The sequence below is a fragment of the Aspergillus niger genome (assembly GCF_000002855.4).
Source record: "Aspergillus niger supercontig An03".
Lineage (NCBI taxonomy): Eukaryota > Fungi > Ascomycota > Eurotiomycetes > Eurotiales > Aspergillaceae > Aspergillus > Aspergillus niger.
Genome location: NT_166520.1, coordinates 1,141,490 through 1,154,680, shown reverse-complemented (window position 1 = coordinate 1,154,680; position 13,191 = coordinate 1,141,490). Strand labels below are relative to the sequence as shown.

The 13,191-nt window shown below is 51.1% G+C and overlaps 3 protein-coding genes across 3 annotated transcripts; 1 reads left to right on the top strand and 2 right to left on the bottom strand.

Annotated features, from left to right (window-relative positions):
• Positions 1-611: 611 nt before the first annotated feature.
• Positions 612-2,747, top strand: An03g05160 (uncharacterized protein; the record flags this gene model as incomplete). Its single annotated transcript, XM_001390360.1, has 6 exons — positions 612-1,230; positions 1,285-1,349; positions 1,415-1,600; positions 1,686-2,094; positions 2,141-2,302; positions 2,353-2,747. The coding sequence occupies 6 exons, from the start codon at positions 612-614 to the stop codon at positions 2,745-2,747; spliced, it is 1,836 nt and encodes a 611-aa protein (XP_001390397.1).
• A 149-nt stretch (positions 2,748-2,896) lies between these two features.
• Positions 2,897-4,028, bottom strand: An03g05150 (uncharacterized protein; the record flags this gene model as incomplete). The annotated part of the gene is made up of 2 exons (XM_001390359.1): positions 2,897-3,627; positions 3,716-4,028. 2 exons carry the CDS (start codon positions 4,026-4,028, stop codon positions 2,897-2,899), a joined length of 1,044 nt encoding a protein of 347 aa, XP_001390396.1.
• Positions 4,029-4,296: 268 nt separating this feature from the next.
• On the bottom strand, positions 4,297-12,773 carry An03g05140 (uncharacterized protein; the record flags this gene model as incomplete). The annotated part of the gene is made up of 16 exons (XM_059747119.1): positions 4,297-5,104; positions 5,172-5,509; positions 5,557-7,316; positions 7,363-7,451; positions 7,505-7,566; positions 7,614-7,949; positions 8,003-8,906; positions 8,963-9,203; positions 9,308-10,353; positions 10,415-10,574; positions 10,718-10,745; positions 10,795-11,328; positions 11,378-11,537; positions 11,585-11,669; positions 11,725-12,073; positions 12,138-12,773. The coding sequence occupies 16 exons, from the start codon at positions 12,771-12,773 to the stop codon at positions 4,297-4,299; spliced, it is 7,536 nt and encodes a 2,511-aa protein (XP_059605882.1).
• Between the last annotated feature and the right edge of the window lie 418 nt (positions 12,774-13,191).

Here is a 13,191-nt window from a genome sequence, read left to right as displayed (position 1 = left end):
GCATCCACTTCCTTCTTTCCGTTTCCGGCAGTGCCATTCCATTGCACGGCAGACCAACGACTGATTGGCCACACGTTGAAGAAAGCTTAACGGAAGCCAAATCTGAAGGCCCCGCTTTTCCTTGGTCACTTTACCTGAGATCGAAGCTTGCCATGCTAGACGGGCTCTCGTGTGCCTCTCACCGAGATAGACGGTTTTCAGGCACGCTTCCGCGGATCCCCAGCCCCCCACTCTTTTAGGTTGCAATCGTCTGATACATGTGGAAGCTGAGATGTAGTGTCTGGATGCGCCGATATTCCGGGAGCACGACACACTGGAGGCTTGCCGGCCCAATTGAAGGATGACCTCCGAAGCCCCAATCCGGTTACATGACGGCATCGAAGAAATGCTCGGGAGTCGCTTCGGGACGCCACGATCGGAACCATGTATATAGTAGGCCCGACTTGTCATATATGTAGCTGGCCGCTGGATACCCTGTTGGCATGACTTGGTCTCTTCCAATTCTCTTGCTTTCTGAGCACGCGCGCTCCCGTCAACCAGATAGAGATATCAACGCTGAACCAAGTCCAAAACTTTTACGCCTACGCAGGTAGCCTCAAGGCACAGACACAATGGGGGTAGATCATCTACAGCCCGGGGAGGCCCGACAGATAGACTACCATCCGCCGATGAATGTAGCGTTGGCCACGCCCATGTTCATTCTCGCGGGAGCCTTGTTCGTTCTGTTCGTTGGCCGTACGCTAATACGACTTGGCCATCGCCGACGTTTACGCGAAATTCTACGAACCGATAAGCAAGGTCGATTCAAACGAAGGAGCACCATTTCTACCATTCTATACAAGCATGTATTTCATGCGCCCATCTTATCCATTCGCCATAGTCGCTACTTGAAACTTGGTAACAACATCCATATGGGTATCCTCCCGCTGCGGTTTGAAGCAGCTCTGCTAGCCGTCTACATAGCAATCAACATTGTCTTCTTCTTTGTTATGGTTGACTGGTGGAAAGACTGGGATGAAGTGATCTTCGAATTTCAATATTCGGCAGGTAGTATGGCGGTGTTGAACTTGCCGGGGCTGGTTTTGGCAGCAGGCCGCAATAATCCTTTGGTGCCTCTTCTGGGAATCAAGTTCGACTGCTTCAATCTCATGCATCGTTGGGTTGGTCGGACCATCATCTTTTCGGGGCTTGTCCATATGATTGCTGCTGTTATAATGAAAGTGTCCGAAGGTAAGTATGCTTGTGCCATTCAGGCGAAGATGAAAAAAAGCTGACGGTCGACAGAGGGCGGCTTGGTTGCGGCCACACATCTCATCTGGACTACTAAATTCTTCGTCTGCGGCTTGGTTGTATGTTTTTGTTTCTCGCTACAATGGGCTGAAGCCCTCATCGCTGACCAATTCGATGAACGTAGGCTATCTTTGCGTTCACGACGATCCTCTTCCAGTCCTTGTCGCCAGTCAGACATGCATTCTATGAAGCATTCCTCCACTCCCATATCGCATTGGCCATCATGGCATTCGTGGGCTTATGGTACCACCTGGATGGCATGTCACAGCAGTATGCCATGCTTGTCACAGTGGTTCTCTGGGGTTTCGATGTAAGCATCCTGTTTCCTTCGAAATGATGAGAGACGGTCCATTCCATAATGTCACATTTTATTGAGTATGGCTAATGGCTTTCAGAGAGCGACTCGGCTGGCATGTGTGATGTGGCGTAATTTCGGCACGCGATGCACCAAGGCTACCGTAGAGTTGCTCCCTGGTGATGTGGCACGCGTCAACGTCACCGTGGCACGGCCATGGAGATTCAAGGCAGGCCAATATGCGTACCTGTATATGCCCACAGTGGGTTTGTGGACTTCCCACCCGTTCTCGGTAGCCTGGACCTCAAAAGACGGAACAAGTGTGATTGAGAAGAGCTCCTCCAATTCCTCCAACGACTCCCTCGATCGCGCAGTAGGAGGGTCGCATGAGACGACGGTATCTTTCCTGGTCAAAGGACGTGGTGGACTCACTAGTAAGTTGGTACGAAAGGCGGGCAACTCGCCCGAGCGGAGATTTGATGCGATCACGCTTGCTGAAGGGCCATACGGTAAGCCTCTTCCATGCGTATCTCAGGTCGTATCTAACAGGAGCAGGTGGCCTGGAGTCACTTGATTCATACGGATCGGTGCTTCTGGTTGCGGGAGGAATTGGTATCACGCACCCAGTTGCCTACCTTCTCGAGATCGTGAACAGATTTGCATCCCGGTCGACCGCTGTCCGGAGAGTCACCCTCGTCTGGGTTGTGCGCAGCTTAGGTGAGTCGACACAGAAAAGGTCCAAGTAGCTGTAACTTACTCCTTACTAGACCATCTGTCCTGGGTTCAGCCCTGGATGATATCCCTTTTCAGTCACCCCGGCCTGCAAGGGCCGAACGTGCCAAAGCAGGAGTCTTTTATTGAATTTTCCCGGCTCTCCCTGTCAATCAAGATCTACCTCAGCACACGCGACTCCAGCCCCGAAGATTACACGCCTTCCGAGTCGCCCTGGGCCATTTCTGCACCGACAGGAGTGGCGATAAGTATCAACAACGGCAGGCCATGCTTCCAGGAGACTCTGGAGGTCGAGATGGCACACCAGGTCGGCGCAATGGCTGTCAGTGTTTGCGGGCCAGGGGAAATGGGTGACGATGTGCGCCAGGTGGTGAGGGAGAAGCAAGGGAGTAAGAAGGTGGATTTTTACGAGGAGACCTTTTCTTGGTAGTTTTCGGACTTCCGTGCTTGATTTGCCCTTCAACCAAGTCTAATATTCCCATGCTGGCTGGACAAACCTGGTTTCTTTCTACTGTTGTACCTGAGATTGATTCAGATCATATATATTTTATCCCAACCAATCACTAATAGTATAACCAATTACAACTTACTCTGCTTGAACAAATGCGCATTCACCGGCGTCAACGCCCTCCCCTTCACCAAAAACCCCTCGATGTTCTCCATCGCCAACCTCTCAAACCCAATGTGCGTATCCACCGTGCCTCCCGCATTATGGCTCATCATCATAACCCTCGCATTACCCGCCAACCTCGGATGCACATACGGCTCATTAGCATGCACATCCATCCCCACCCCACTCAACCTCCCACTCTCAACAGCCTCTACCAACGCCTCCTCATCCACAAGTCCTCCCCTGGCAACATTCACAAACCGACTCCCCTGCTTCATCTTTCCGAACATCTCCCTATCCATCAACACCCGTCCCGCGAACGGCGTCGCCACAACCACACAATCCACCTTCCCCAACATCTCCTCCAACTTACCCACGTACTCTGCCCCAACCTTCTCCTCCACCCCGCGATCCTTCCGGATAATATCATGATAGAGAATCTTCATCCCAAACGCAGCGTGCACTTTCCGCGCAATCGTGTACCCGATCTGCCCTAGCCCGATGATACCAAGCACCTGTGTACTGGGATTCCGCGCCGTGAGGGGCGAGTTCGTATGCGCGTCGAGGAATTGCGTAGCGTTGATGCTGTGCGCGGCGCTATGTGACCACCGCAGGTTACGGAATACGCTGAGGATGAGGAGTAGGGCCATGTCGGCGACGGATTCCGAGGAGGCCGCGGCGCCGTTGCAGTAGAGGATTCCTGTTCATGTCACCAACTTGTATGAGTATTCCGCTGAGGCAGAGGGAGGAAAGAATGAGGATGGAAAGGAGAAGGCAGATGGATGTACCATATTTAGCAAAGACGTCTACATCTGCCCAGTCGTAGCCTGCGCCTGCCGAGGCAACAATCTTGACGGAGGAAGGCAGCAACGAGATCAGTTCTTCGTCCCAGCGGCCCATTTCGCCGCCCGTGTTCCAAAAGGGACGAAAGATGGCGTCAAAGTCGCCCCAGCGGCGCTCCTGGAGGGCTTGTTTGAAGGCATCACGGGCTCGTTCTTCGGTGCTGGGTCGGATGATGTCGAATTGTGAAGCAAAGCGCGCGTACACGTCGTGGTTGTATTTGATCGGGTCGCCGATATGGAGGACTCTAGGTTTGGGCATGTTGAATATTTGATTATTGAGGTGGGTATATGGAGAGAAAGAGGATTTGGAAAGTCAACTTGGTTGATTATAGGTGAGTTGAAGTGATTCAATCAGTCTACTTCTATACTCGCGGTATACTGGTTGCCTTCCCAAAACGGAAACTCAATATCCGTCAATTGCCGTCGTAGCAAAACCCGATGCAGAAATCCGAGAATGAATACCCGACTATCCCCTGCAGTGCAACCAAAAACCCCCCTCAAATTCCACAACTCATCACGCCCGACGATCATCGTCGGTATTCGCTCTTCCCCACTGCCAATGTTACCACCGATGCAAGGCTCGCACCACCCAGGATGTCAAACATGGCCAGGTCCGCCCGCAGCTCGCGCGCAAACCAATTCCGCAGCTCCACCCCCGCCAGCGAATCCACTCCGTATTGATGAAAGGGCTTGTCCGTGTCGATCTCGTCCACCGGCGTCGACATCATGATTGAGAGCTTCTCCCGTGTTGCGCGCATGGCGATCGCTGCGGCCTCCTCTGTTGACGACGCCCCCGCAAACAGGGCTGCCAGGTTGGAGTCTTCGGAGCTCCCTCTGCCTTCTGTGCGGCCGTCAGTCAGAGATAAATGTCGGAAGAGTGGGCGGTCGAGCCATTCGGCCTTGCGCGTTTCCAGTTTCTGCCTGCTGGGTGTGATGCCTACGACCACTTGGCTCTCCTGCATGGAGATCGGGCCTTGAGTGGAGTCGCAGTATGTGTCTAGTAGAGCGTGTAGATGGGATTCTTGTATTTCGTCAAGAACTGTGTTGGCAAGGAATTGCTCTCGGCTCTCGGGGTTCTCCTTGAGGTATCCTGCTGTTAGGAAGAGTCCTAAGTCTAGCGAAACGGCCTTTTCACCGAGTCCGACTCGGTATCTCGCTAGTCCGTCCTCGAATGTGTTGCCTGCTGCGTACCCGGAGTCACTGACTACTCCCATGATGCCGGAGACGGAGGACATGAGAACGAAAAAGTCCATGCCTCGTGGGAGAAGCTCGTGTAGGTACCATGATCCCTGAACCTTGGGTGCCGTGGTCTCCTTCCAGGATTGGTAGGGTAGGCTTTCGAAGTTATGGGCCTATACATTGCATAGAGTTAGTTTTCATGCGTTGCTCGAGGCAAGGGTACTTGCTGGGAGAGCTTACGCGAACGACCATTGATGCCTGCACACATCCCTTAATCGGAGGCATCAGCTGGCTGCAGACATCGAGAACTGTCTTCAGTAGTTCTCTGTTTGTGATATCACATGCAGGAGTAATGGCTCGCGCGCCTCGTTCGTGCAACTCTTCGACCAAGCTTCTGGCGTGCGGGCTTTCCGGACCAGAGCGCGAGAGCAGTATCAAGTTACGCGCTCCCCGCTCAACAAGCCAACGGGCAATACTTCGACCAAGCCCACCCAGGCCGCCAGCAATAACATATGTCGCATCAGGCCCGAATGTGTATGAAGGCTTCGTGTCAAGGACCGTCTGCGTAAATTAGCATATGCTGATTCTACCCTGAAAGCATGACTTACCATGACTTGGTCCGTTTCCCTCATCTCCAGCACAGTCTTGCCCGAGTTCTTTCCAGTCTGCATCTGCCTGAATGCCTGTTCAATATCTGCAATGCCTCGGATCTGCAAAGGATAAACCAGGTCTAGTTTGCCTTCTTCAAGTAGGGAGAATACTGTCTCCAAAGCTGCTCTGATTATATGCGGCCTGTCGATCGCCATCTCAGCAAGGTCAATAGCCGTGAAGCTCACGTTTCGCTCGAACTGCAGCATTGGCAGTTTGGAGTTAGACAAGATATCGTTCTTGCCGATCTCCACGAACCGACCGTACGGTGCAATGCATTCCCACGAGGCAATAAGCCCGTCACCTGAGAGCGAATTCAAAACAACATCAACGCCTCTGTCAGTCGTCAACCGCCGGATACCCTTCGCGAATAGTGTGTTCCGACTAGAGAAAATATGCTCCGTTGGGATGTTATAGCGGTCCATCAGAAGCTGCCTCTTCTCGTCGGTTGAGACGGTCGCGAATACTGTCGCTCCTAGATATCGGGCAACCTGTATAGCAGCCTGTCCTGTACCGCCTGCCCCAGAGTGAATTAGTATAGATTCTCCTGCTTGAAGCCCTGCTATCTTGGTAAGAGTTATCCACGCCGTTGCATAAGCTACGGGGATAGCAGCAGCCGTCGTAAATAGCATCTTCTCGTTCCGGATCCCAACGACGGGCATGTCCTCTCGCACAGTAACATAGTTAGCATAGCGACTGGCATGAAAAGCGACTACTCTGTCGCCGGGCTGGAATTTCTGGCATTGATCCCCAACCTGGACAACTTCGCCAGCAAACTCTGCCCCGAGAGTATCACTCTCTAACCTTCCTAGTGCAACAAGAACATCGCGGAAATTCAGGCCCACCGCTTTGACCTTGATTTTTATATCTCTGGGTCCAAGTTGCTTTTGCAAGGACCTGTCCTCGACGAAATGCAACGTGTTCAGAAGACCAGGCGAGCCGATACTCAATCTCAACGACGGCCCTGAACCATACGGTAACAGGCCCTCCTGCTGTGGAAGAGCCTTTCTCACCACCCCTTGGGACAGTGACCTAGCATCTACTAGGCGACTGACGTGAAGTACTCCATCAATTTCGGTGTATTCCGTGTCTGCACTCCTATCCATATCACCAATGGAAGAGAAGACTAGCTTGCAAATCTGCGCAGCTTTATGCTTCCTTGAAGAGTGACGCTCAAGAGACAAGTTTGTCAGTCGAGCCCGGTACATTTCTCCACTAAGAACCCTAAAGAGCCCGTCGACTAGTCGGTACTTGGGATGAGGCTGCCGCCCTCCGCCCTCACCAACCCAGATGAGGCTCTTGGTAGATGCTACCAGCGCCTGCAAGCCTTCATATTCCGAACTATCCATGTCGCATATAAAAGGGGTTGTCGATTCCAGAAGGCTAATGTCCAGCAAGTCCGTCGATAACTTCCGCTGCGCCATGTCAGTCAAGGATGTCAGGGTGATCTTCGAAATTCCGAGCTGCTGGAGCCGACCAGATATTGCCGCGGCCAGATCAGCCTGTGTCTGGTCTTCCGTTTGGATGATTATGTTCACCGTCGTGATTTCAACGGGGCTTGGAGCGACGGCTGTCGACACAATCATGCTTCCTTCACGGCAGATATCGGCGTCGTAATCATCGACTACAAGATCGCACCCTGAGAAGCCTGTCTCCTTTAGAAGCTCTCCCCACTTCTCGGAGCTGATACAGGGACTCGTTTGGCGGTATGTTTCCGTGCCTACTGGGGTCAGTAGAAATAAGCACGCAGGTACAGGGTGACATACTTCTCCACCACCCGTCAAGCAAACCAAATATAAGATTGACCCTGAGTGGGTGAAAGTGAGTGATTTCGAACAGTAGAAGCTTTCCACCCCTAGACTCATATTAGCCGGGCCTCATATCTTAAGTGAAGGTAGAGTCACTTACTCTTTCAATAGCTTACGCACATTGCGCAGGCTCACAGCTAAGTCCTTCGTTGCATGAATTACCTAGAAACGTTAGTGAGGACCCATACCTGTCCGCGCTCTGATCTTACCATGAACGCTACAACCATATCGTAAGTGCCACACTCAAACCCCTGTATCTCAGGGTCCTTTTCAATATCAAGGACTTTGAATCGCATACGCTGCCCTTCTGCTGCGAACATCTCCTGTGCCCCTGGGAAAAAGGAACTTGAAATATCGGTAAAGTCCCACTGACCATAACGACGCAGGCTTGCGTCCGTTGAGGTGTCCATGCTCAATGCCCTGATGCAGAAGTCAGTCATGGCTCCTGTGCCAGCTCCCACTTCTAGAATTTTCATCCGCGGGTTTTTATGTCCCAGTGCGCCAATGACCCTGTCTAGCCGTGGTTTAATGGAATCGGCGTAAAGCTATAGGCTAACGTGTTAATAACATCAGACCACAATACCTCAGACTTGCTTACCATTTCACGATATACCTCCGCGAGCAGGTTGTTGCCGAACAGATGGGTAAGCGGATCTTTCACGAAATCGGGCAAATTTCGGCATACCGTACTTGTTAACTGGCCCCTTTTACTGCCGCTCTCAACTCGCCTATGTAGCTCGCTGACATAGTCATCATCACCCATGCGATCTATCCATTCTTTGGCGCTAAATTCGGATAAACCCTGATCCACGGTTCTTTTGACTTCCAGAGCCCAGTCTATGTATTTGTTCAAGTGAGGCGGTATATTGTCTCTTTCCTCTTCGCGGAACGAGGCTGCATACCTGCTGACGGAAGCTGCTGCAACAAAGTCAAGCTCAGTGAAGTGCTCCACTGGCTCTATGACCTGTGATTCGTGGGCTCCATACAGTCTCTGAGCCTCTTCAATTGTCAAGAGGTCAATGTCAGGTTTATGTGCTATGTAGTGGCATAGGTTGTCTTTCGTGAACGGATCCGAGACAGGAGTCGTCTCCGAGCCGGCAATGGCCGTCACCTTCAAGCCTTCAAGATTCAGGAGTGCTTTAGAGACTTCTCCGTCTACTGCTGTCATTGAGTAACTTTTATACCCTACAGCAGATTGACTGCAAGCCGCATACGCCCTGACAGCATCTGCCAATGGATGGCTGAGACCACCTGTGTTAGACAGCCAGAGCCGATCAATCCGTACTGGTACGGCCACACTGGCTACACTCTGGCCCATGTTTGATTCCAGCCCGGCTGCCATCTGGATTATCGCGTCTAGCGTTGTAGGATGTATAGTGTGATCCGGATAAACGCCAGTAGGCTGGAATGTGCGGATACCCGTGATGAGCGCTTTGCAGTCCGTTTCACTGTAACCGATAGATTTTATTGCGGCAAATTCGGGTCCGTACTGATATCCACAGCTGTTGAGATGTTTATAAAAAGACTTCGCATCAACAGTCGAAGTACATGAGCGAACCACAGTGTTGTAGGTCTCAAGAAGATGGCTTTCCCATGCTCTCTCTTCCCTAATGTTAGCATCGAGGCCTGTGTTTCGGCTCTCATATAGAGCTTGGATGGACCCTGTGCTGTTCTCCACCCAGTTGCCATTGTCGTATGAATATATGCGCCATTCATACCACCCTGTGGCGTCAGACCTCCCCCTCCTTCGTGCGTTTCAGGTGGACATTGACTTCTATTCCTTCCGCATGCGTGGGAATCTGCAGGGCAGTAGAGAACACAGCATCCCGTATAATGAAGCCGATAACGAGTCGGTCCGGTTCAGCCAGTTGCTTGACAGCTTCAATCGCCATAACCAGCATACCGGCACCTGGGTACAAAATAGTGTTATTGATCTTATGATCTTGCACCCATGCCATATCAGAAACACGGATGATGTTCCTCCAGCTGGCCTCCATTGGGTTTCCATTGGGCTCGGGGGTACCAAGAAGCTCTAAATAGCCATATCGACGGAATCTGTATCCCTCGCTCAACCGGCCCTCATGCCAGTACGATGTAGAATGATTGAAGGGATATTCGGGCAGATCCACTAGCACACGGGGTCGTCGTTGAGTCTTCGCCTCGCCATTATCATTGACCAACGCCAATTTGATCGGATATCCGCTGCAGTGAAGACGTCCTGCAGCTTCCATGGCGCATTCCAGAGCAGAGCGGTTGCGTATCATTAAAGGAATGTATGTGACTCTATCGCTCTTTTTCAAGACGCTAACAATATCCCGGCACGGCCCCTGCAGTGCACAATGTGGGCCAATCTCTAAGAGATGATTGATCGTGATGGCATGGCGATGACTCCCATCGATTTTCTTGTACGTCTTGCCGGACTGGGAGCAGAGATAGCTTATTGCATCGTGGAACAACACGGGTGAGACCATGTTAGTGACCCAATACTCCGGCTCCACTAGCCGCTCGCTCGAAACCAAGGTCCCAGTGACTGAGGACACCATGAATGGCCGTCTTCTCTTTCTCTTGCACGGTGCCTCCAGGTCCCCAAGAGCAGTGAAATATCTGTCAGATATCTCACGCATCTGGAACGAGTGGTAGGCAACATTAACGGCCAGCTTGCGGGAAAATACGCCATCCCGATCTAGTAGGTCATGCAGTGCGTCGATCTGCTCCAGTTTCCCGGATATTGTAACGCTTTGGGGGCTATTGACGCAAGCGACAACAGCTTCTACCCTCTCGAACTGGGGCTCAAGTGCGTCTAGGTATTTCTGAGTATTTTCTCTAGACAGGCCTACAGCAAGCATAGCTCCTTTTATGCTGCTAGACCTGCCTAAGACGCCCGCCAGAGAGCCTCTGAAGTATGCAACCTTTAGAGCAGACCATTTTGTTAAGGCGCCAGAAGAGTATCTGTGGTTGCAAAGCAAGTCAGCAAGACATAATGAGCGATGAGACACAACAGAGGACTTACGCCGCGGCAATTTCACCAGAGGAATGGCCAACCACTGCAGCAGGTGAAACTCCCCAGCTTTCAAGGAGATCAACCAATGCAATTTGCAGTGCTGTGCATAGTGGCTGGCCGTAAGACGGGTCATTTACGTTCGAATCCAGTCCCGGTTTTTGTAGTTCCTCTATTCAAGAAGGTCAGAGATATTCCAAAAAACATAACCATTCTACTCGCCTAATATATCCCAAGTGCATCCAAGTTCTTTGAAATAAGAGCCTGATTCGGTAAGGCTCCTCGTGAAAGCTTCATAGTGACCTATAAGCTCACGCCCCATTGCGTACCATTGAGCGCCTTGCTGTTCAATGTCAGCATTCCATAGAACTATGCCATTGACGGATCCTTACGCCAGTGAAGACAAATGCCAGGTGTGGTGAGTCAATGCTTTGAGTAGCAGGGGAAAACTGTCTGGTCAGATCTTGTAGAAGTACCCCTGGTTTAGCAACAACAAATGTCCTCCAGGCCCAGTGGCTTCGCCTATCACATAAGGTATGTGCTAGATCTCTCAGGTATTCTTCTGTCTCTTCGACTGACAAATCGGAGAGATACGTGCTCCAGCTTTCTGCAAGACGTTTTATGCCTGCATGGTCTGCAGCTGACCATACTACCAGTTTCGGAACCGTTTTGCAGGCAATTGTGGAGTCATTGAACGTATCCGTACCACCGGTATCGTGGTGGCCGTTCAATTGTGGCGTGCCATTGACCTGGCCCAATGAAGGCACTCTCACAGTCTGGTGTCCAACTTGCTCGAATCCACCCAGTTGAAGGGAATTGTAAGCATCGTCAAGCACAATGTGGCTATTGGCTCCACCAAAGCCGAATGAGCTCACTGATGCTCGTCGTATTCCAGTAGTAGGCCAGACGATGGCTTTGTTTAGTATCTGCCATGGCCATTAGCTTACAAACTATTATAGTCGATGACAACCTTACTTTTAGCCTCAAATAGTCCTCATCAATCTGAGGATTTATGTGCTGCAGATTGTTGCTATTCGGTGGAATAAAACCTTTCTCTAACACAAGGACTGCTTTGATAAAGCCAGCAATCCCACTTGCCCCTTCCAAATGGCCAATGTTGGATTTGACAGAACCACTATGAACCAATTAGACACCATGTTGTGTTGAAGCTCGGATACATACACATGTAGAGGCGCTTGCTCTGATCGATAGGAACGAAATGCCGTGCCAATAGCTCGAGCCTCAATAGGATCTCCAATGGGTGTTCCTAGTAGAGACTAAGCAACTGATCCGTCCCTGCGATAGGTGGGGTGTCGTCTTACCCGTTCCATGTGCTTCGAAATATCTGGTGACCCCCATGTCCAGACCAGCCTTTTGATAGGTGTCCCGAATCAAACGAACCTGTGCGTCCTTGCTCGGTTGCAGGATTCCAGGCGTCCTTCCATCCTGATTCGAGCTGGACGATCGAATGACAGCCCTTACGGAGTCTCCATCTGCTATAGCGTCATCAAGCCGCTTAATGACCACAGCACCGACACCTTCTCCTCTGGCATATCCATTGGCTCTCTTATCGAAGCTATAGGAGTGGCTATCTCTCGATAACAACCCAAGATTGTCTAGGCCAATTGTCATCTCTGGAGCCAGGATTATATTACAGCCAATGGCGACGCCCTACCGAACCGAGGTTAGCAAATCTATTCTAGACCGAGGTGGAGAGCGTAGGGGATTTAAGGACCATTGCCGCATCTCCGCCCCATATCGATTGACAGGCGAGATCCACCGCCATCAGACTGCTTGAGCAGGCGGTATCAATAGTTGCACTAGGCCCTAAAAAGTCATAGAACCAGCTAATGCGATTCGCAATCATATTCCGACCAGTCCCTGCGGTGGCATTCTTGGGCACGTTGAGCGGATCCTTTATCTGTAGCATATGGTAATCGCTACAAAAGGAGCCCGCAAATACGCTTGTCTTTGAGCCTGCAACTTGCTCGATCGGAAGCCCGGCATTCTCCAGCGCACGGTAAACTGTCTCTAACGCAAGGCGCTGCTGGGGGTCCATAGCCTTTGCATCAGTATCAGTAATCCCAAAGAATGGGGCGTCGAAAAGACCGAGGTCCTCCTTCAGGAAGTGCGCTCCTCGGCAAGAAATACTATGGAGTCGGCCTCGTTCAGCGTCGTGATGGGCGTCAATGTTCATTCTATTGCTGGGAAACTCCGTAGAAACACATCGGCCTTCAACCAGCATTTTCCAAAATGCTTCTGGGGATGTAGCATCTTCCGGAAACTTCAAAGACATCCCCACTACCGCCAAAGGAGCGAGGATGTTTTCCCCAGGGGCATCGTGGGCCCTCTTTCCGGAAAAGGCTACCATGATAAAGATATATTAAACGTCGTTTAAATGGACAACAGCCAACAGCTCATCTCTGATGCAATACTATATGGATAATTTTGAGGTACGGAGAGCCGGTAAGGTAGGGTTTTATAAGGCATTTATCTAGTAAGCTCTAAATCCTTGAGTTCGGGCTTCACCTACTCAAATGGCCTTTTTCGGCAAGCATCAAAGATCACCGCCATGAGCAAGGCCAGAGGATGGCTAGTGAATATTAGCTCCCAAGGCGAACTTTATAGCCCCGCCATCGATGCTCTTGGCCGGAAGACTGTGTGTCAGTGAGGCCTGACAAATGCCCGTGCATGTAGGCATAGTCTGAAGACCATTCAGCAAAAGCAATTTGTTGACGGAATATTATTGGAACTGGTTGGGTTCCTAAAATATGATAGGAGTACTAGAT